Source organism: Strigops habroptila, chromosome 7 (genome assembly GCF_004027225.2).
Source record: "Strigops habroptila isolate Jane chromosome 7, bStrHab1.2.pri, whole genome shotgun sequence".
Classification (NCBI taxonomy): Eukaryota; Metazoa; Chordata; class Aves; order Psittaciformes; family Psittacidae; genus Strigops; species Strigops habroptila.
In genome coordinates this window covers 44,012,605-44,037,569 of record NC_044283.2, presented here as the reverse complement: position 1 = coordinate 44,037,569, position 24,965 = coordinate 44,012,605, and the positions used below count along the sequence as shown (strand labels likewise).

The window sequence follows — 24,965 nt, the reverse complement described above, 5'->3', positions numbered from 1 at the left end:
TCTGAAGATAAATAGAAACAGAGTGATGTCTGGAAAAGAATTAGCATCCTTATTACCTGATTGGCTTTATTTCATTAGAGACTCAGTTCATGAGAGTGCTTCAGGCTTGTGTGCTTGTGCTGCTCAGCACAACACAGTAGGCAGGTCCTTCACTTATTATGAAATAGTAGGACACAGAGTTAATCAAAACGATATTATCTTGACTAATTGGATTATACGTGGGACTCCAGCTCTGGGGTGGCCAAACCTGCTGACCCCCAGAGCTCAATGAAATGCAGAGCCAGGCTCTTGCATCCTGACACTTCTCCTATTTGGATTCCTTCCCCCATGCCATGACCTCCCCTTTCCCATGCTCTGGCCTCCCTGTGCTCTCTTTTCCCTGGCACTCCCACCTCCCCAAGTCCATACTTTCCAATCTTTTCCACGTCCCAGGAGATTCAGTGCACCTTTTGTCAGACCCCAGTGGTGCAGTTACAGAAACCCTCCAGCTGCCTGCCTTCCTCAGAAACATCCTACCCACACTTGAACCTCCTCACCCCCACAGGACATGACTGCTGTGCAGTCTCAAGTGCACGAACGTCTGTCAATAAGCACTGGAGATCCTTGGAGTCAAGACCTGCCATATCACTTGGCCAGTCTGTGTCTGATCTGCAGTCTTGCAGCAGTGGGTAACTGAAATCTGTGTGTTAAGAGCCAGCTGGAGCAGGAATGATGCCAAGTTTTGTTAGGTGAAAAAGCATCCACATACCCCCTGGCCTGAGCCCCCACTGCTCCTGTCTCAGGTCATCTGCCATGCCTCTTCCTCCTCCTGTGGTATGACGGGCAAAATAAAAGGACAGCCATAAATCCCCCACAGTTTAAGAAAGATGTGAAGGTCCTTGAATGCATCCGGAGGAAGCTGGTGAAAGGGCCATAAGGCATGTCCTATGGAAAGGGCTTTGGGCTTGTCTAGTTTGGAGAAAATGAGGCTGAGGGGTGACCTGACTGCTCTCTACAGCTTCCTGAGGAGGGGAAGTGGAGAGGGAGGTGCCGGTGTCTTCTCACTGGTGCCCAGTGATGGGACACACGGGAATGGTTGAAAGCTGCACCAGGGGAGGTTCAGACCGGACATTAGGAAACATTTCTTTACCAAAAGGGTGTTCAAGCACTGGAATAGGCTTCCTGGAGAGGTGGTCAATGCCCCAAGCCTATCAGTGTTTCAGATGCAAATGGACAATGCCCTTAACAACACACTTTAGCTTATGGTGAGCCTTGAATTGGTCAGGCAGTTGGACTAGATGACCATTATAGGTCCCTTCCAACTGAAATAGCCTAGTCTATTTTAAAATCTGGAGAACCGTGACTGGGCGCTACTTTCAGCTTGTGGGCCACAGCTGGCTATCTTGCTCTACTTAAATGTAACAAAACCATTATATTTATTGTATCCTCTTTCTAGGGGTCTATTTTAGAATACAAGTCAGGGTTTTTCTGCCCCTTTTTTTTTTTTTTTTTCTGTGGACCTTTACAAATATTAATAGTTACCTGAGGAGGAGTCACAATCTGTATTAATTCAATAGCAAGTAACAAATACAATCTCTAACCTTGAAAAGTAGCAAAGGTGCATTCCATAATGTGAAACATAACACATTGTAAGGAAAAGAAAACGTGGGGAAAATGTAGCATGCATTAAATTAGAAAGATAGAAACAAGAACTGGAAATACTTTTCACACAGTGAGCTCCAATACGATCAAAACCTGAGCTGTATTTCCACTTTTATAATCCTGCACTTCAAATAGCCAACCAGACAGGCTTATTAATTATATATTCAATTTATAAGAGGCATAGTGGTGATTTATGTAACATGGATGTCTTTGTGACTAAACATGCATGCTAATTTATTGTTTATTTGCTTCATTTATTATAAGTGTTTATTGGTTCCTTTTCTGTATTAGCATTTCTGCAATAATGCATTTTCAGCGATACTAACCATTGGACTATGTGACTTTTCCTGAATCCCCAGAGAAGAAAAGACCTCTAAATCTCACCATCCTTTAATCATGAGTCAGTATTTAGTAACACAAGTTGTTAAGATTGTCATGGGGGTAAGATTTATGTTTCTTTGGTTTGCAGGAGGGCAACAAACTAACTCTTCCAGCTACATCCTTGAAGGGAGTTGACCTTGAAATCTAACAAAATTAACATTTGCGTGTAAAGTGAATGATACCTAATCCCAAGTGTTCCTAATGGCCACTACACTCTCAATGGCTAGACGCAGATCTCATCAGATAAGAAGCTGCTTCAGATTTACTTACAAATATCTTAATGCAGTTGTACCTAGACTTAAGTATAGTGGGCTACAGCTCCCCATGGCAAGGCATCTCAGAAGTTTCCAGGTGATTTAGGAATACAAGACACTTTGAAAGCTAGTAAGCAGGTATTTTTGTAGACTGATTAATGCTCTGGGAAAAGAACGTATATTTGTTTGAAGAAAAAACCTGTGTTTATGTAGGAACTAAATAAGTTGCTAAGCCCCATCGATACCATATCATTACACCCAGCAAGATCATCTGGTGGTAAGGAAGTCCACAAAGGACTGGTGTCTGGACAGCTGTGGCTAAGCAACATGAAGGCTGATATCACTGAATGCTTGTGTCTAATTAGATGCTGGTGTTTCAACTTTTAATGAGCCCAACAGAAGACTCTTCAGTTCTTTACAGCTGGAAAGTGTGATATCATCCATTTAAAAAATTATTTTTCTTCCTTCACCACTGTGTGATCCCCAATGGGAGTAAGATCTTCCTTGGAGCTCTAAGGATCTGGTGGATGTCAGACTTCTGTCCCCCCACAGTGGCCTGACAGGGTGGAGCATTAGGCCAGGGTGCAGGCAGGGGTACAGCAGGGTAACTAAAAGCTTGGAGTAGTGATCAGTGATATATTCCCCACTTACAAAGGGCATCTAGGCCTGCAGCAGGCATGCCCCCCCCCATTACTCCTGTCCTCAGATCTGTCTTAGTTCTAGTGGTTTCATTTTATAAAATGGTAACAAATGTAGGGTCTCAAAGGAAAAACGTGAAGATATATGCTAAAACTGTAGTATGAACAAAGATTGACAACATTTTGTTTTTTAGTTTATGAAGTTTAATGGCAGAACATGTTAGAGATATCAAATTATAAGAAAGACAGAATATTACTTTTTTCAATACCATTAGCGAGATAAAGCCAAACATTTTTAAAGCAGTAATATAAACTAGATAATAATTTTTATATACAGTGCATAATTCACCTGTGGAATTCACTGCCAAGAGATAGTGCTGAGGCCAGTGAGTTTGATGGATTCAAAAAAGGGAGATTTATTTATCTGGCAGCTTGCACTGAAGTGTTTTGCTGGGCTGGCACTTTCAGATATTATCCACATGTAACCTTAGGTAGTATTTTTAAAATAGTAGCTCTGTATAGTCATGCTTGAGGCCTGGGAGTTAACTAACCTTACTGATAAACTAAACTTTTCCATCGAAAGGGATGCCACACTAGGGGCAAAAATGAAGACGTATTTCCTAGAAATGCTATCATTCCCTTTACTTTGCAAGTGTGGAGGAAGAAGCTCTGTCCCTTGTCTTTAGAGATCCCTGAGAAGAAAAGGGGGAATTTTTTGTCCCTTTCTTTTTATTTTTATTTTTTAATAAATAATCTTGCAGTTTATTTGTTCATTCTCCTCACGTGTTTGAGCCTTGAGCTTTGGACTGTGTTAGGTAGGTATCTAGTGCAACTGCTGACAGATGTGTAACTTACAATTCTGGTTCTAGGGTCACCGAGGCCACGCCAACTGTGGCCTGGCAGCAAATAGTTGCTTAATAGAATATTTCTGTGCTTCTATCTATCTCCCTTTATTGTCACCTTGAAAACCTAGAAGTTTCTTAGACTCTGAGAGTATACTTTGCAACCTAGGAATCCAGACAAGTGGAAATTAGCATCAGGTCACCACAACCTCAATTGCTCTACTGAGCAAATAGATGAAAGATCCACTAACATCTTCTCAGCTAGTAGAATTTGTAATTTAGTTTTGTAGGATTAAATCCAAGATTGTAAGGTCTACTATTTTAAGCTCTACAAAGTGATTGTACAATTTTTTTCAGCACGAGGCGTGATAATAATATTCACATATTAAGAAAGTAAACACTATTAAAGTTAGTAGGAAAAAAATTACAATATCCAAGATTTTGAGCCAGTCCTTATCATTGGATAATTTGGTTATTCAGGGTAAGGGTAGAGGCTGCCTTTCAAACGTCTAGCATAGGCATGCATGGTACTTGATACAGTGCACTGATGATAGAAAATGAACAGCAAGCTGGGTCTAAGCAGAGGTATCATATATGTTAAGAGGCAGTACAGCCTTATTTGTACTTGTTATCGTAGTTCCTTATGATCCATAGTTAGTGTTCATCCGCAGACAGCTGGTCTTGGTCAGTGAAAATAAATTTTCTAAAAAGGGGTCTATTCTGTGCTTTCTAGCCTTACAGGAATGTGTGTACTTGGATGCTTCAGATACAGTACATGGAAAATAAGCCAGAGCGGACAGTGAATATTGTCTGTTCAGTATTTGCTATGTCATTCTGATCTGAGACAACACATCTGGCTATTCTGTGTTATCCCAGTGGACCAAAAAAAAAAACAAACCACCAAATAAAGTATCATATCACTCTTATTAAAATCCAAATGGGAACAGTAGCAATAGAATGATGTGTTATTTATGATCAACTAGAATTGAATACTCTTATAAGCCAGTACAGATACTTTCAATTTTAGTAACATTTTCACATCCTCAGTTACTTAAAATGGATCTGAAGAAAATTATTGTCTATGAATTACAAAACTTTTCAGTCTTTGAATAGCATGTCAGTAATATAAGAAATGTAGTTGAGACTGAGTATCTCCTTTTGCCAACATTTTCTATAGACATCAATCACATTTCATGAAGCTGCCCACTCAGAACTAAAGATTTTTATCATTAACTTTCACAAAACCAAAATGGGACATTCTGAACTGAGAGGTAGAACTAAGTTTTCTCAACGTTACAGCCATTTCTAAAGTTATCTTTTTCCAAATGTAGCTGTTCTTGCTATTTCCATGTCATAGGAGCCCGTGGGAAATCTTGCTGTGAGATCAGGCTTGTATTTTGTCTCTTGTGATGTGAGCCCTGTGTTGATGCTGATATTTGGTAGCCTTGTGAGGAGAAATGTTTGTTGAAACCCAGTTTGATGATGGGTGTGACCTTTCAACATCCTTTGCAGATGTGTTGGTTTTATCACGATAAGGGCTTCCTGAAATGCCCTGTATCTAGAAAGCTTCCTCTAGATCCTGGAAGCTCCAGTAGAGAATGATGGTTGGCCCTCAGTCACCTCTGTGTTTTTATCTTCACAGTAAATTGAGAACACAGGCTTTTAATGTGCTGTTACAGCTTTGCTCTTCAGCAAAAGCTTCCCTTTCATCTAAGGCTTGAATACCTCACGTGTGGACAGGTCATGCAGAGAATCACTCCTGCTGTAACACAGTTCAGATTTCTGGGACAACAGTAGTGTAATTTAAGGGACTTGGAGTCTTTTGGTTTAAGTATCATGCATTTCTCTTCCACTTTCCCAGACTTAGATGCATGTTGTAAGATAAGACTTTGGAAGGCCCGTTTTGCAACTGTGTGATAGGGCAGGAAAACCACAGCAACCAATTTAGCATCATTTGTTTCTTTGTTTATAAAATGAAAATACTCATTATTAATAATTCATCATTAACTGCAAATCCTACCTGAGTATTCAGTCTAACTTGTTCATTAACTGAAGGCATGTGCAATTCGTATTTCTGCTGCACCAACCACATTGTGAAGTCCCATTCCTGTTACAAAACATCATTCAGTATTGTCTGTTTCAGAGGGAGAGCACAGCCAGTGTCAGTACGGGTAAGCTTTCTTTAATCAATACTTTGCTTTTCTTTTCATAGGTATTTTCTCAGTGCTCAGCTTGGCATCTGAATGTACCACTCTTGCTGCTGAACTTCCCAAAGTGTCTTATGTGAAGGCCTTAGATGTCTGGCTGATTGTTTGCCTTCTCTTTGGGTTTGCATCCCTGGTGGAGTATGCTGTGGTTCAGGTAATGCTAAACAATCCAAAGAGAATTGAAGCTGAAAAAGCAAAGATTGCCAAGGCAGAGCAAGTGGAAGGGAAGGGTGGAAATGCTGCCAAGAAGAACACTGTGAATGGCACAGGGACTCCTGTCCACATCAGCACTTTACAGGTAGGAGCTGCAAAGTTGTGCACGCAAAATCAGCATTATCCTCTATTAATTTAATTCCAGGAACATACTGTCTTAATAGTTTTAGATAGTACTTAATCTTGGAAGTAGCCAAGACATTACAAACATGCTGGTAATTAATGGCCAGCAATCTGACCAATTGGTCCCTAGCGATTTGGGGTCAGTTGTACTAAATGAAAAATTTGCCTTTTAATATCCTAGCACCATGGTTGCTGCTGAGCTTCAGGTAAATAAAGTAGCTAGCAAATCTACAGTTGGTATTTTTCTCATAATAAATAGCAGCTGTCAAACAGTAACTATTCAGAGGACAGGACTCTCGGTCAGTATTTGCTGAGAGCATACTCAAATAACACCCGTCTCATTGCTTTCTCTGGGGATGGCCACAGCTGCACCGCATTGCATGTCAAGCATCTCTGAAGACAGGAATCCAGAAGTCTTGGCATTTGTAAACAAAAGACAGGTCTGTTTGTCAGTCAAACAGTTCCTGCATTTTTGTTGTTGTCAGAGTTTAGGGGTAAATTGGTCAGATGTCTTTATACGGGTAAAGATGAGAGGTACATGTTCACTTACACCAAAGTTTTCCATCATGTTGCTAAATTCCTGGTGTTGTAAAACTCCTTGTTTGTGTTGAAAGAATTATCAGACATCCCAAGCAAACTGCCCTTGTTCGTGAGTGATATTTAATTGACATTTATTTTACAGAAGAAAACACATTATGCTACAATATGTGGAATATTAATTTGGCTTATAGTTTTCAATGACTCAGCAATTTCGATGTATAAAATAAAGCTATTAGGCCAGATCCTAAGAGATAATATTGGTAGTGTACAATGTGACCTTAAGATTTCTTTAAGGAGGGAGCAGTTTGTGCCAGAATGGCAGAAACCCTGTGCTACTATCAGTCTGCCATTGCCTCATAACTAATTACGCCCAGTCCAGAGGAGCTGCAGATATTGTGGAGCAGTGCACTTTATCATGATTCTCACCTGGTAGAAGTCTCTGGGGAACTGTTTTGGCTGGCAACCAGGCTCAATTTAGAGCAACCCAATGACTTCTTTGACTTGTGTCACAAGAAATTCCCCAAGCCCAGGCAACGTGGGAACTGAGTAGAAAGAAGTTTTGTTTCCTCTGAACTGAATGTGATATTTTTGTGTTCAGCAATTTCCAGGTCCCAAATTCAGCTGTTTCTTGTGACAAAATAGTTGCAACAGTCCTGAAGAGCAGCATAAAATCTGTTTATTCCTATTTTAAGTAATTAACAAGTGTAAGTGTTCGGTTTGATCAACAAGAAGATTAACAAAAACCTACAGTTTTTCAGTAGTGTGAACAAACCCAAATTGCTAAATTGCTGACTCTCCTCAGTGTGTACACCTTTTAAGGTGCTTCCCATTGTCATAGTCATAAGGAGAATAAAATGATATCTTTTATCGCCTATGCTATCCTTGCATCTCTTAATACCTTTTTTCCCCAAGAAGGCAAGTTTGGTGTACAGCGCATTGTAAGACTCACAGGAAGGGAAGTTACTGTCCACAAAAATTAAGCAACATCCCCCATAAATGGTATCTAGTGGTAGGCTGAAGGTTTTGGGGATTCAGACCTCAGTCAGCCCTCCAAGAACTTACAGTGTCTCCCCTCCATGATCTTGCAGTGTCAGCTCCAGCATCTCATGTTTGACTTGCACTTTTCAGGGTTTCCCAATTTGTTATCAGGGACCTTTAGCATTCCAATATCTATAATCTCTGTAACAATAATCCATGGTGGATTTGTATGGAATCATTTGTATGGGCATGTGTAGCTTCTGATGATATTCATACAGAGAGTTACAAAAGAGTTGTTTACTAAGACATGTTAGAAATATATATCTGTTGCTGTAAATGCTGGCTGAGTGGTCTCCTCCCCTCATTGCTAGTGATTCAGTTTGGATCCAGCCACCTGCTTTGAAATACAGCCTACCTGAGGAAGGGTGTCCTGGGCTGGTAATTTCTGGGAAGTTGAGGCTAAGGCAGAAAAAGGTCCCAGGCAGATGAATCATTTGACAGTGGGATATGGTAGGACTATATATATATATATTCATATGTCTAGGTTTTAGATATATGAATGCTATAAATCTGCCCAGCTGAAAACCCTCTTTCTGAGCCAGCTACCATGCAGGAGTACTTTGAAAGTTCTCAGCCCTGGAGAAACCTGTACTAAACTCCTAAATCAGAAAAGGTCTAAATCTTTCAGTAGCTCTGACTCCTAATCCAAAACTGGGCCTGCCCCACAAAATTTGGATTGCTCCCATACAGACCTAGTAACGATCAAGTAGAGAATGCATTTGTCATATGGCAAATATGAAAGGGAGGGAAACATTAAAGAAACAGGTAATGGAAAAAAACTGTCTTTTGAAAGGCATAAAGAATATGAAACAAAAAGAGGCCAGAGTGCTGTCCCAGAACTTCAGGAGCTGTTTCTCATCAGGCTTGTGTAGGATTGTGTGTGAGAAGAGAGCAAATACTGTGCTAAATGTCTGGAAAGACTTAGGCAAACCAATGTATAGCTTTAGGAGGAAAGCACAGCTTAGAACTGCATCCCTTCAGTGAGTGTACATCCTGCAGAAATGTTTGAGGAAGTTCTTTTTCCATACAGGAGGTGATAATAAGGCAAAAGTTATTGAGGGTGTAGCTGTAATTTTCACCATAGCTAGGTTTGAAACAGTGTATAGACCAGATGAGACTCAAAGGAAAAGCCAACAGGAAAGACCTGAAAGCAGAAAACTCTGAGTGAGAAAAACCAGAGAGCATGAATAATTGCATTTGTAAGTGTTTCTCCAGCTTAAATGAAGCACTTATGATGAGACATTAAATGAATGGTGCTGATACATGCCTGTAAGTTATTAGTGGGGAATTGAGTTTAAAAAGGTAAATTACTTCATTTCACTTTAAAATGCCCCTGATCCTGCTGCCAGGCCAGTTTGCCAGTGTTCCCTGAGAAGCAAGTTGCATTCTTGCTGCCTCTTGCAGCCATGCAGCATTGCAACAGTGATGTCTCTCCAGGATATTTGGAGAAGGCGCCAGTATGAAAGGTACAAGGGAGTTGCTGGTGTGGAAAGGTCCAGGTGTGGGAAGGATCAGAGGGAGCACAGGGAAGCAAGCGGGGCAGTTAGGCATCCCTAGCACCAACCTTCATGGAGCAATTTGTTTTCATATGCTTGCTCCATTTATGAAGGATAAAAATGGCATCTGGTCTGGAGATTTGGCCTGTTTGATATTAATGAAAAACAAGCCATAACAAAAACACATGATCACACTTAAAAATGCAAGCAACTATTGTTGCTTTTTTATGACAAGAAATTTGGTAAAGGGATAAACTTTTCAGTATACCCTAAATATTAAAAACTTGATGCCATTCATAACTGAAGATGAGGAGAAGAGATCCCCTGTAACAGAACCTGTAAGGGTTCACCTGGAAGTTTTCAGCAAAAAGCACTTTTGGCACTGTGTCAGTGGAGTCAGTGATGATGACCGATAGTCGCCAACAGCCACAGTGAAGATGGAAGGATGAAAACAATGCTCACAATTTGCCCATCATCCACAGATGGAGAAAGGCTTCCATGGATGAACAGCTACTTTTCCTTTCCACCAAATCCTGGGTACTGGCTGACGTAAAAGCTGCATATTGCCAGCATACGCCAAACCCCTCAGTCCATTCTTTATGACTCATGCCCCCTCCAACAAAACCTCTCAAAATGTCAGTGCCATTTTAAGCCCAGATGTTTTATCGATATGACTGTCTGATTAAAGTCAAGTGGTCCATCTGGCAAGATCACCCTGAATCTGTAGGAAAAAAGAGAAAAATCAATGTAAGCACTTCTGATGTGTTTTTCTGGGACCGTCAATGGCTATACATTTACAGGCAAAAAGCCATGAGAAAATACAGCTTGGCTCCCTTAGCTCATAGGGGCTGCAAGGAGATGCTGTTCCAAGCAGAGGAGAAAATTATGCAACCTGGTGGTAACTGCTGGCACTAGGTTTTTATTGGGAATCCTCAGTAGGAGTTTGCATGTGTTTCCTAGCAATGTAACATCACACAGTGAGAAAAACAAGCAAAAAGGGAAATGTTTTGAAGATGAATCAGCTTCTTTTTGCTTTCACTGGTGGCGTGATTACAAGGGGAGATTGCACTGTTAACTATAACAGCACCCCTCAATTTCAAAAGTCACATTTTCATCAAGCCCATTTATAGAAGCTGTCCCCAACAGATAATGTGATGATGACTGGAGAGAACATTTGCTAAAAGAATAGCAGATGATGAATAGTGCCATGTAAGTGGTGGTAATAGCTCTAAACCCAGTTATTTTAAAATAGAAGTAGTTCTATTGCTTGCCTTGCCTTGTAAGAGCCACATCTAGGCTCTGAAATGTGATATGGGTTATGTTCATCTTTACTGATTTATAATATACCTGGTCACTGGTGGTGACCTGTGGTGACCTAATCTTCCCATACTGTCATTTCTCCTCAAGTGGCACTCCAGACTCATATTTTTCTTGTAGTACCACCAGAAACCCAGTTTACATTTTATTTTGTACACAAAACCACAGGCTGCAGTCTATTTTAATAGTTCTTGACAGCATTTCAGGTACAGAGTAGGTGCTTTCTGCTCTAAGTGGCTCACGTATCCATCCTTGGAGATAATTCAGAACACGACTGTAAAAAGACCCTGAGCAATCTGCTTTGAGCAGGGGGTTGGACTAGATAATCTCAACGTCCCTGCCAACCTTAGCCATGCTGTGATTCTGTGATACTTTATGTATAAATATTTTTTGTGCTGTACTTGCAAGGAATATTTGGGATTCCTGCTGAGCTGCACTAGAAAACATACTCAGTCTGAATATATACTAATGCTAAACAATCATTACTTTATTGATGATCCACATCTACCTTTATGGCAAGAGCAAGACAAGAGCACAAAACGAGTGCAAGAAAGATTAATGACAAGAGTTTATTAGAAAACTCCTCCTTCATCTTGCATGGAAGATTCATACAACTGGCAGCATTAGTGGCAGACCTGCATGCCAAAAAGAGTTTGGGTGCAAGAGAAGAGGTGATTTTATGACAAAGAAAACATGCTGTGTAGGGCAGAGAATGCTGCATTACAGTAGGGAGGCACTTCAGCCTGTGGGATGCATGGTGAGCGTGAAATGCTGCCAATGCTATTGCATCTTTGAAGCTTTGTTTGAAATTATGGACAATACATTTCTGCTCTCAAAAATTCTTGATTTCAAAATGATGCATTTTATATTACACTTTATCCTGATGGATAAAGAGGACTTGATCACAGGGTGAACAGTCAATTGAAAAGGATCTTCATTCTATTTGCACAAAACAAATTTAGTCGAGTCCTGGTGGTTTTGCTGCTGTAAAAGGACAGATTTCACCAATTTGAAAACTATTTTTGCTCTTCTGAGTGGAAGAATTTAAACAAAAAGATGTGAATTATGCTGGTGATGCTGATGCTATCTAACAACATCTAAACCAGATACAGACCAGAAGGGTCTGTGTAGGGAAGCTATACTAATTAAAAAAAAAACAAAACAAAAACCAAAAAAAAAAAAAAACAAAACCAAACCAAAAACCAACACAATTGAAAAAACCCTCCCCAAAGACTGAAAACTAACTCAACTTCAGGCATTTCTCTTTTTTTTTTTTTTTCTCACTGGGAAATGGAGAATTTGACAGCAATTTATATAAGTTGAAATCCAGAAAATACGTGTAGATAATAGGTGTACGTAACAAAAGGGATCTATAGCTAGCATTACTGAGGGCAATAGAAAGTTGCATATATAGCAAGAATACAAAAACCAGTAACAACACTATTGGTCCAATACTAGATAGAGACACTGTAAGTAGCAAGAATTAGCAGAAAAGGCAAAAGTGTTGAACAAATATTCTGCTCTGAGTTTGAGGAAAAGCCAGATATATTCAATCAGATGATGAAATAGCTTTCATTGATAGTAGCTAATGAGGATGTTAAACAGCAGCTATTAATGTTAGACATTTTACAATCAAGATTTCAGCTTAAGTTGCATCTAGGATTTTTTAAATAGCTACTCCATGAGTGCTGTGAAATGTTAATGTTGATTTTTTAATAAAACCTCTAAAATTGGGAGGGCTCCAGAAGACAGCAAGAAGCTAACTTTGTGCCAGTAGTTTTAAAGGCTAAGTGGCATTACTTGAATAATTATAAACCTGACATCAATCAGTGGAAAATACTGCATAGCTAACAGGGGGCTGACTAATAATTATTATTCGTGTTATCACTAATATTATTCACAATTCAGCCCTGTGTTAGCGAATAAATTCAAATGGGTCAGTGAAATTAAAGCTGATCTCTGTGTTTATTGATTTAATCAAACTGAATATAATTTCTTAAAATATTATGAATCAGGTTGACATTGGTAATGATGTGGAGGTAAGAAACTCTTAAGAACATTTGACTTGGCTTCATATGTTGGCCTGGTTACATCATCTGAGTTATGCAAAATCAAGGTTAGATCTGTTACCATCTGTAAGTACCAGCAGTTAATCAGACTAACTATAGTCATGCCTCGTGACTGGAAATTGAAGCCAAATAAATTCAGGTTAGAAATAAGGTACATATGTTTGTGGGGAGCAAGGTCATGGAAAAAATTCTCCACCCTGGATGTTTTTAAAGGAAAATCTAGTGTAACTAGTTTGGGCCATAAATGTGGAGAGTGAGAAGGAGCACCAGAAGCAGCAGAAGCAGTGATGGGGAGTTAGGTCCCCTTCCCTGACAGTCTGCATGCATAAGCAGCCCTTCTTCTCATCACACTGCAGCTCTGCAGCAGCAGCAGCAGCAGCAGGTGCTGAGCTTGGCAGTGAGCACTGGTCAGCCTGAGTGTTGTAAAAGGTGAGAAGGGATCATCCCAGGGGCCTTCTGGCTTCTGGAGGTCATTTGTGGGTATTTCTGAGCTGTTCATCCAAAGGCAGGTGTGCTGCCCAACATACCAAACCCAGACAAGGAGGTCCAGTCCTGGGAGAAACAGGAACTAGGTTTGTGTTTCAGGCCAAGCCCCGAGAGCCACCTTGCCTTCCCATGCCCTCCTTGCCACCCCCACCTCTGCACTGGAGGGACAAGGAACAGCTGCCCACTTCCATCAGGGATGCGGGGTGTGCTGCACTATTCCAGCAGCCTTCCCTTCCCAAACAACTGCTCCCCATCCCCTGCAGGGGAAAAGCCGGTGGAAGCATCCTGTGGGCTGGGTCTGGCCCATGGGTCTGGGTCATGATGCTGCGGCAGGATAAGGCAAATGGAAGCAAATATTTTCCAGGGCCAAGTTCTGTGTCAAGATGAAGTCAAAAGGATGTAACATTTAACAGTGTTTTACTTTCACTACAAGTCTTCAGTATAGTACTCTAAAATAAAGTCCTGTGGTATCATTTTCCACAAAAATGGTTCCTGTAGCTTTTGGTAAGAGTCAGGAATATTGTTATGCTTCTAGCACAAACCAAGACAGGATGAATAAAAAGCATATTAATATATATTATTAAAATAATAAAAAGCATATTATATATATTAATATGTATTATCTCACTTTATTTCAGAAAAGCTGTAGGTTTTTTAAAGTAACACATTCTTATTAAAGAAAAATTTGCGTCAGGTTGCTCTTACAAGGGAAATTGTGTCACCCTGATAAATCAGTATTCCTGCTGACACTAAACTAAGCAGAGCTCTGTGTGAACATGCTGTGAACAGTCCTCTGCTTATACGGCAGAGGTGACCTAGAAGCCATTCCCTCCGTTCTCTGTCTTGCAAGTGAATGAGAACTGACTTACAGCTGCCTTCAGGGGAGCACTCTCTAGACGCTGCAGTTGGAACAGGAATATTCTGTATTGTAAATGAGATGGCTTAGACTACAATTAATGTCACCGAGTTTTAAAATATGTTGCTGGTAGTATGAGGAATGGACTACAGGTTTGCAAATCCAAAAGGAGGCTTATAATTTCATACATGATTCCATTTCTTGTAATAGTCTTACTAAATCTTACTAGTTTTTACCATGGAAAAATGTAACATTCCTGTGACTCTTCAGCTAACGTGTCCTGCAAGTTACCCTTTCATTGCACAAGGCTCTGCTTTATGTCTTCATTACCCATATCATTGGGTATGATCCAATTGAAATGAACTTCTCGGATCACTGATTGACAGTCCCCATGTCACCCAGGGTCACATAATCATGGTCATACATGTCTCTGTCACCACCTGACTGGACAGTTTTCCCCTGCTGCTCCACTACTGAACACTGTCCCAGGCTGTCAGCACTTTGATGACTGGGAAACAGTTGCAGGGAATTTGTATGTATAGTTTTGCGTTACCACCATGGAACACCTATCTTGTTTTTATTTTTCATAACCTGTAATCTTGATTTTGTTGTGTAACCTGCACCTCAGTTTTAGTGTATTGGTTTCAAAATTTACTGTTTTCCTGAGAAATATAAGTCTGGCAAATCTGGGGAGGTGTATCCAGTCTTTGCTGAGGGAATAGTGCCATGCTTCTCTTCCACCTTGCACTAGAATCAGCATTGTCAGTGATGTCAGTAAAAGCTTCAGTTGAAGTTTAGGTCTCTTCTTGACTGCCTCAGTTCTTTTCATCCAGGATACTTTCACAGTTGTCACAGAGAAGCTAATAATATTCTCCAGAATGTTTTTAATTCCTCTGTAAGTCTGGTACTGTACTTCGCTATTACTATTTTAGTAACAAAATGTGATGATGCAGATAGCCCAAACTATCAGCCTAAGACTGCAAAAAGCCAAAGGTGGAGAGAGCTGTGCATAAGATGCCTGAAGGCATTGTGGAGGAGAGACAGGCTGCTGGGAAGGAGGGACAGGCAGCTTTTGGAAGAACGAAGTTTCAGTGGATCAGTGGCGCCAGGAAGCCCTAGTGAAACTTATGTTAATGGCAGTTGCCCATGTGTATAGCCTCATTGTGAACCAGCATTTTTTCCAACTAACTCTCAAGTTATTATATGTGAACAAACAGCTTTATTAATAATGCAATTAAGTTAATATTAGGTTAATACATAACCTGTATTCTTTTTTCCTCTCCCTCCTCTCCCCCCCCTCTGCTTTACTGTATAGTCCAATTGAAAAGAAACTTTGGGAGAGATTTACCCAAGTCACAAAGCACAGTGCCTTGCACTCCAAATCCCTTCAAGCTCCCTGAACAGTGTGGGGGTGATCCTTCTAGAGATTTGTTGTACCTGAAATATAAACTTTACAAAATCTAAGGAAGGGAGTATAGGAACTTTATTTTTTCCACAGAACACTTCAGTTTGAAGGGCACCAAATACGTTTTTTCTTGTAAGTGTTGATTGTGCCAGTATGATTGTCTGGTCTATAAAAGAGAATGATTCACCTGTGGTTACCTCATAGCACAGAGGTACTTGATTCCCAAGAGCGCTGATGGAGCTGTCAAAAGACAGGTAATAAATTGCTGGATTTAGAATTCCCAGTTACACTGTTCCCCAGTGTACTCATGGGAAGTGGTGAGAAAGGTGTCGCATTCTTGTTACCTGTCCTTAGAGAGGCACCAAGGACTGAGGGTCCAAAGAAAATGCCTTCTCGCCATGCAAGGTTGTGACCCTAGGATCAGATAGAGGACATTGAGCTGGCTACTGTGTACAATCAGAATAGACTTCAATTATTGCATCTAACACTGGTCTTTAGGGTTAATTCTGACTACAGCTTCCAGGCTTCTGAAAAATGTAAGTATTGAATAGTATCTGTCCTGCAGGTTCATCAGCACAGAGCCGATTTCCAAGAATACTCTCTACAGAAATATTCTCTCCCCTTCTATAATCTTAAAATGAAGGAGTCTAACTATAGCAGGTTGCACAGCATGAGGCACCTTGTGCATGAAAAATTACACAATTATGAATGTTTGGATTAGTTTATATGATTGACTGATCATCCTTAAGTACTTTATAACGCAACCATTCAGCAAATTAGGTTGATGTAATGTATCGCTATCAACAAGTAATTTCCTGTATGTTTGTTTGCAGTGTTCTCTAGCAGCTGCATTAAGTTTGTTAATGAAATATGGTGAGTAGATCATGATTCCCCCACTCTTTATTTCATAGGTTGGTGAGACCAGATGCAAAAAAGTTTGCACTTCGAAATCTGATCTGAGATCCAATGATTTCAGCATTGTTGGAAGCTTGCCAAGGGATTTTGAATTATCGAATTATGACTGTTATGGGAAGCCCATTGAAGTCAACAATGGGCTCGGGAAATCTCAAGCCAAGAACAACAAGAAGCCTCCTCCTCCCAAGCCTGTCATTCCATCAGCAGCAAAGAGAATCGATCTTTATGCAAGAGCACTTTTCCCTTTTTGCTTCTTGTTCTTCAACGTCATATACTGGTCCATATATTTATGATAAATCTTTTATTTATTTTTCATATGTGTAAAATACGTCCCATTGCATTAACCTTTCCCAGTCATGAAGGCCACTGTGTGAAATTATTTGCATTTGCAAAGCAATATGTTGCATCTTGATGCCATGTGATTGTACTGAACATATGGCATCTGAAATTTGAATGAAAGCATGACACTGCAATGTCTGTGCTCCAACCAACATTGTATATAAATGTACAGCATACATCCTGCTTTAGGAATATGTATGAAGGACAATGCATACTACATTATAACGCTGAATAATGCTCTTCAGTTATTAGTAACATACAAAGATTTAAAGTGTTTCTAACAATGAAACTGATGTGCACGTTGCGTATTACTAAAATCAGTATTCTAGTATATGTAGTATTTAACAGCTTTTTTGCTGACTTCCAGAGGGAAATTAAAAAAACATCTTGCTTTTGTATAATTTTAGATGGCACTGTTGAAGGAAAAGCTAAGATGTAATTCATATTATTTAGGCTTTGTAAGTGAAGGCAGCATTGAATAAGCTGATCTTGTCTATGTGGAAAAATAAAGGTCAGAATTACTAATTTTGTAAAATCAGCTCATTTAGAGGAAAAAAAACCCCAAAACCCAATTGTGTCCATCAAGCAGGCACACTTAAGTGTGTGAGGATATGCTGACAATAAAACATTGGGCCAAATTTTGACTGCTGTTTCCTTAGGCACAAACTAGACACAATATGTCAAAAACAAGCAGGCCACTTTCTAGACTAAAGGTATCAGGAGTTTTAGACAAACATCACAACAGTATCAGTTCAGTATCAGGTTATGTTATACTTTTTTACATTACTCTGTCCTCTGGCTCATCTTCTGCGGTGTCTGGCAAGCCTGCAATATATGTCACCATTTTTTTTATTGTTGCATTGGATACATCTTACTTGATTTGTTTTGTTTATCCCCTTGAAAGTTTTCAGTTTAAACAAACCAGTTGTGGTCAAGACTAATTCCCACTTTTACCACTAGTTATACATGTTCTGTTTGCCTGTTCTAGCACAGATGACCAAAGCCAACACCTAGCCATCAGCAGAAGTGAAGATGTGTCCAGATGTCTAAGGAGCTGAGACTCAAATATGTCATGAGCCCCTGTACCTATGTGTTAATTATTGGCTGCCCTCACCAACTCATTGATTTGGCTACTACTTTTTGGAGAATATGGTCCTATGCATGAAACAATCCTGACAGGAGACTGCTCTCCACTTTCCAGAGGAAACTGTATGACATGGAGACTACCTAAACTTGATCTCATCAGTGTCCGTAAGGCAGGACCTGTGGTCTCCTGTGTGTGCCAGGGTACATCCCTTTGTAAGGAAAAGTGATGAGGTGAAATGCAGCCAAAAGAAAGCTATTTGTATGTAGGCAGCCAAGCAGCATGTGTTCCCTAGGAACACATTGGGACTGAGCCTCAGCCCTCAAGAGTGTGCCATAAAAAAATGTCTCCACTTGTTAAGCTGAGTCATCACAGTTAGTTAAAATCTGAAAATTAGACAGCATTTCATAATAGGAAATCTGAATTATTGGCTCCCCATAGGCTAAGAAGTGATTGAATGAAATGTGCGAAACCTTCTATAGCACAATCTCTTATGTAGTGTGATTGTGTTTTATATAGACACAATCCCACTTGTGCTACATTTCTGGCTCACCCAGGATGTGTTGAGCCACTGCAGGACTCGAGTGGACTGTTGGATCACTTGGGTATTGCCCACCACATGAATGCTGTTCAGATATGGCGAGCCTGCACAACTGGAAGGTCAGAAGTGGGAATATCAAAAGAGGGAAGCACACCACGCTGGCTTCACTCGGCATATGGAGGATCTGCGTGTGCCCAGGGGTTTTTTCTAACCCCTGCCACTTTGTGATCAGCAGCCTGGTTGCAACGATTCTTGTTTGGGTTGAAGAGATTTGCTTTTAGTAATATGGTCACGTGCTTTACAACAGCTTCCTAGCCACTTTCTTATGGAGATTGCAGGGAGTCACTTTACTAGGTGTCCACAGTGTGTCCTTTGGATTTCTTTCTGATCCGAGGAAATGGAAAGGAAATCCCAGATGTTACTGAGCCATGTTGCATGAGGCAGGGGGAGTGATGTATGTAAGGTCTAGTTCAAAGTTTCAGTATTTTTGTCTGTTGAAGATGACTTGTCAGAGACTGTGAGAAGCAATAACGCCAAGTCAAAGAGATGAAGAAAGGGAGGGGTAATTTTTATACATACAGAGTGCTATATTTATAGACATTATTTATTCTCATATTTGTATTTTTTCTTACAGTACTGGAAGGCAAGAAAATAATTACCCTGTGCTGGAAACTATATGAATTTTGGAAGATAATTTTCTTGTTAGAACTCTTATTAAATGGTTTATCTGTAATTAATGTCCACATTCTATCTGTATAATCTCAATTATAGATTTTATTGTTAAATTAATCTTTGTTCCTTCTTGCTTTCCTGCTTACTTGATGGCTTTTGTGTTTTATCATAAAACAGTTAATCAATAATACACTGTAATTGCTTTCCAACTCACACAAAAGGAAGCAAAAGAAATGTGTCTTGTTAAGATAAAGGCTTTTCATTCAGTACAGCACAAAACCTAAGGACAGAAGCAAAGTTTAACAGCAAATTTGAAACAAAATTTAAAATAAAACAGTATCAGCTATAAAGTATTAATTTTCTTTTTACTTACACTAGATAATATTGCAGTATTTGTATTACCTCAGAATATATTAGCTTGTGCTACTGAGCGGTAATAATTGATTTATTTTTCTTCTTTCCACTAAAGGTCATTGAGAGCTTTGCATACCATACCACATTATGGTCCTCCAGCACCCTCTAGTTGTAAAATTCTGCCTGTTGACTGATTCCCACAACGAGGTGCAAATATAAAACCATACAGGCAGTATAGGATGTTCCTTGATACTGATAATACAAAGAAAAAATATTAATAAATTAAAAATAAATGGACATAAAATCAATGAGCAACTACAGAAATTTGCCATGCAGTATGCATTTTAAGTTGTATAAATTAAGACATTCAAGTAGTAGCAAAGGTGAGGCTCATGAAGAACACATTAGTAACTACATTAACTAGTCATGATATCTGAACAAACTGCATGGCAGCAAAATCTGTTTCTGAGGGAGAGACCATCTGTGTTTCAGCTGACATTTACTTGAAGTTCTTCTGTTCACTGATATGAGAGTTACAAATTTCTGTTCTACCTTTAACATAAGCCCCAGTATTTTCTTGGCTCTTAAGCAGTGAGGGGTAGTATCCAAACAGTTCTTTCCTTTCTTTCATAGTGTTATGGGCCTTTAGATATCTTTGTATTTCAAAATTTTAAAACACATTCAGACACTGCATTGGGAATTTCCATGGAGATTAATTAATTCATTTCTTTAGCGCATCCACAGATTTAAGCTACACAATAAGTAAGGATGTGATTTGAAAAGTGTATCAGCTGCTATGATTTAATTCCCTGTTAGGATGTGTGAAATGTACTGTGTGGAGTAATCCACACGTTACTTTCTCATGCTGGTTCGCCTCATGTTTGACACCTGGTTTTAGGAGCAGCTCTATAGTGGGTTTTGGCACCTCCTCTTTTTTTCAGTCTCACATTAATTTTAGCTGAGAAGGTGTATGTGAGCATTCTGTCTTTTGAGTGAGGAAGGGAATTTATTCCTGTAAGTGCAGCGTACAGAAAATGAACCACCTGGAAACACTGCCAAGCAGCTTTCATTCTTCAAAGCCTTCAAATTAATTTGGACTTGGTAACAGGAAATGTGTGGGTAAAGGGAGAACATCTTCAGTGCCCTGTTTCCCATTAAAGAGAAAGTAGTAACACTGCCTTTTGGGATAGTTTCAATGAGCATGACCACAGAGATTGATCTGGCCATATAATCATTTTGAAGGAAATGCACTTACAAGTAATCTTTATTTGAAAATATTTCACTCTGAAGAGAGACAATAACTTACTTAAGCAGTCTGTCAGAGCTGTTAAGGTAATCTATTAAGAGACATTATAATACAGTTGAGACCCTTGGTCTCTCCTTCAATTAAAGCAGCTTACTGTTATGGTTAGTGGATGGCTGGTGCGGAGGATATTTATAGAGTAGGTAACAATAAATTATTTATTTTCAAGGGAATGCAACCTGAATATATGCAATGTCAAGTGATTTTTCAGCCTACAGAGATAGTGTAGTGCTGAAATGAGTACAAATGCGGTGTGTAGCAGGCAAGGGAATGATAGGACACTGTTACTTGGTGCTTTACTATACTAATTCTGGGATCAGAGAAGATAACATGGAAAGAAAAAGAAATTCAGATAGACACTGAATAATAGTTTTGTTTGTGTCTACAATTTAATTTAATTGTCTAACAATTTAATTGCTCTGTATAATGATGTTACCTTTTTTTTTATAAGTAATTAAAAGAAGGAAAATTAAGCTTATCTGTGATGCCAGACTTACAGAAATCAGTTCTTTTTGTATGAAGCTCTAGACTTAAATAATGGACTATATAGAAAACAAAATGCAGTTTTAAAGACATAAAATTCTCATTGTTGTGGTTTTGTCTCTACTGTTGTATCAAATCAATCCAAAACAATCTATGCTGCTTGCAGCACTCCCTCACATTTTGCCTTACTCAGGGAAGTTGCTCACCCCTCTACCTCCCAGCACCTGTCCTCATTCCATCAGTAGCGATAGTAGGCATTTAAAACACAGATAACGTGGCTATTTTGAAATCTTTCTGGAAGCCCTTCATATTGCTATGAATATGTCCACACTGCAACCACTAAAATGTCTGCCGCTAACGCAGGCTTAGCCAAATTAGCTTCAAACTAGCAGGATTGGGGATGGCTGGCAATGTAGCCATGGTAACGGTGAGCTCCAGCTGGGAAGCCTACCTGCTGACCTTGGAAATGCAGAAATAGACCATGATGCTAACCCCCACAAAGCTATTATGCTCATACAGTTGGTTTAAAGTTAGCTCCTGTAGGTGTTCATCATCCCGTGCCTATAAAATGTAGGCGTGTGCTGTATGACGCACCCTGTGCTAGAACGGAATTATTTCTTCCCACTGGTGATGCGGAAGATGCCACTGTAAAATATTGCCTTGGATCTTGATGACATACAGGATTTCTGACATATTTAGTTCTGTGTATTGACAAGTGTGTTCACCACACAGTAGTGCCAAAAATTAAACTCATTTTCCCTAAGCAATCTGCATGTAAAAGATTGAGTTGGATTCACCCACCTCAGCATGAATGTGGTTGCCTCCTGAGTCTAGGTCATAAGCTGTCCCTTGTGCACGTTAAAAGAGGCATTCTGTTTAAAGTCCCTGCCTCTAATCGTGGATGTTAGATCATAAGCTTTGAAATTAATAGTGAGACTAAAGAAACTAGTGAGGCTAATGAGACTAAGACTTTAAAAGTCTTATTTGTCTTCCAGGTTGTCCATGGAGGTCAACCCTGGTTTTGAGGGGCACTGATTGTTTTTCAGCAGGGTGTTTCTCAGCACAGCAGTGCCTACCAAGGTTCTGGAGTGCAGCATTGATTGATTCCCTCCAAACAGGGAGGGAGTCATGCCCAGTATATAAACTGGAGATTTGGCTGGAAGGGACCAATCGCTGCTTGTGGATGAGCTGGGCATTGGTCAGCTAGTGGTGAGCAACTGTACTGTACATCATAAAAAATAACCTTTTTTATTCTTTAGTTTTATCTCTCTCTTTGTTATTTCTCTTTTCATTATTATAATTGTTAGTAGTATTAGTATTATATTAATTAATTATTAAACTGTTCTTATCTCAACCCATGGGTTTTACCTTTTTATGTATTCCCCTCCCCATCCCACTATGGGGAAGTGATGGGGAGTGAGTGGCTGTGTGGTACTTAGTTGCCAGCTGGGCTTAAACTATATCACCACTTGATGAGTTCTTCAGGCTGTGGTGGTGGATAGTGTGGGTTTTTTCATATATATCTGTGTATGTCTGTTTCTTTCTATGAATATCCATTGTGGGAGTAATTTTTCACTTAAGGAAGCAAACTCAAGAGGTTTTGGGACCCAAGAAACCCTGCTGAGTATAGCAAGTCAAGTTGTTGTACCATTGCCCCGTGCAAAAACCTTTCAACTCAGAGGAATCCTTCTCTAGTGCCATAAATTGCAAGAAAAATCTTTGCTGAAACTGTGACTGCTGCTGAAAGGAAAAGCTTTGTGTAGGCAGCCCATCTGCTTCCACCTTCTTTCACTGTAGCAGACATCATGATAATCAATAGCACTGTTTAGCTTTTCCATTCTGCAAAGCACTCTTTCTATCGAGACTGTTATTTCCTTGGCAATATGCTTCAGCTATCCTACCTTTCATCTCCATACAGTCAGAGCAAAGATTGTGTGTTTGATGTTGACGGAGTTCATGAAGGCAAGCCAGCACTGATGGTCAAGAACAGATGAATGGTGATACATGAGAAGACCTGGGACTCCCTTGGTTCTCAAGTTTTAACATCACCTGTGTTATCCCATTTCAGTTATGTCCCTATAACTCAGAATATCGTGTAGTTTGGATAACATCTCATGACCTGCATTATATTTTCTAGTTAAGTGTATTGAATCATTAATTTCTTGTCAAAAGCAGAATACAAAAAAAAAAGAAGTCCATGTGACATGTTTTAAAATGTCGATTTCCTCTATTAACCTTAAGACTTGCATTTGACCTAAAGGCTAGGGAAATACATTTCTCAGTGCTCAATAAGCCTTACATTGTCATAACAGATTTATCAGTGTCTCAGACAGGCTCGTTCTTTCGGATTAATTTGTTTGTTTCTTTGACTCCCAAAAGCCAGCTCACTGGAAAACATTAATTTGAAGACTGGCTATTTCAAAGGCATAATACTGACGGGAACGGACTGTAAAGACTAATGTTTTTGAACAACACTCCAGCATCAGTTTCTGCTTTTGACAAAGCCTATCTTGCTACCTGTGCCTGCTTCTGACAAATCCTGTTTAGCTTCAGCCTACTGGAGGGTGTAAAATCTTTGCAGGCTTTTTGAAATACCTGTCTGATTGTGTCAGCTTCTGAAGCAGCTCTGCTTCCATTCCTTTTCTCGATGTGCTCCAGGATCAGGGTATTACAGAAACAATCTTATTTTTTCAAGCAAATACAAATGATATAGCATCCACTGTGGGTTACAATCATCTACTTTATGGAATAAACTTTAGATTATATTTATTAATTCTTCATATTTTCTAGTTGGTTATTTCCCCAGATGGATGATTCTTAAATAAATATATTTCTTAAATGAATGAATAAATGTGCATAACAGCAAGAGAGGATCACATTGGACCTGCCTGATTTCTCTGGACTTAAAGCTCTTTGAGTGCTCTTAAAGCCAGGAAAGCTTCAGAGGATCTACTATTGCTTAAGCCATTATGGCTGCCTTACAGAAGCACGAACAAAGGCAAGACCCCCTCCCTGTGCAGGACCTGCCCTATGTGGCTGCGTTCAATGCAACCTGGCCAAAGGAAGACACAGCAAGGTTTCCCAAACTCCATGCCTTTGCAATAACATGTTCATCACATTCTCCACTTGATGAGTTTTCTTGCAACAGAGAGGCACTTTATTTAGAAAAATAACAACAGCACTGCCATAGTAATATTCCCAGACACTGCAGTTTCATTGGAGATTTTACATCACTGCTGTGGAATATTGAATATTATGAATTTCACCAGGGGAGATTTTAAACAGAAAATGTATTACCATGTTGGCAGCACTTTATTATCTGTTACCCATAAGCATGGCTTTATTGCTTTATTTATCATATATTTCCACATTGTTCCCATTTCAGGAACAGCATTTTAAAAAGGGAATTTTGCTAAACTTATGAATTATTAAAGTATATTGTGGTTTACCCAATTTTTTTCCACAGGAATATAAAGAAGAGATAGTGTGTTTTACATTACAGTGCTCTTGCAGCAAGTTTACTGGTCTCTGTGAAGAAAGTCTTGATGAAATTAAATAGGTGGAAAAAAAATTCATGGAGTGTGCAAATGAAACAGTCAGGAATAAATCCATTTATGCAAGACTCACGCTGAGAGTCTGATGAGCTTTGACAATTGGAATAAATTATTTTGGCTGAAAGGAGATTCCAGACTCAAAAGACAGGACAGCGTTGAGTCATTCAACAGGTTTCATTTCTCAGCTGAAAAGAAAAATGTAACTTTATAGAAA

General features: G+C 39.5%; 1 protein-coding gene across 2 annotated transcripts in view; it reads left to right on the top strand.

The window, feature by feature from the left end:
* GLRB (glycine receptor beta) overlaps nt 1-19,236 on the top strand; it is a 49,302-nt gene extending 30,066 nt beyond the window's left edge. Inside the window, exons 9-10 of one of the 2 annotated variants that reach the window (XM_030491482.1) lie at nt 5,969-6,261; nt 16,418-19,236. In XM_030491482.1, the coding sequence (XP_030347342.1) occupies nt 5,969-6,261; nt 16,418-16,714 (590 nt within the window). In that variant the 3' untranslated portion in view covers nt 16,715-19,236. The remainder of the gene's footprint in view (nt 1-5,968; nt 6,262-16,417) is intronic. The other variant, XM_030491483.1, reaches the window with a different exon arrangement.
* Nucleotides 19,237-24,965: the final 5,729 nt, after the last annotated feature.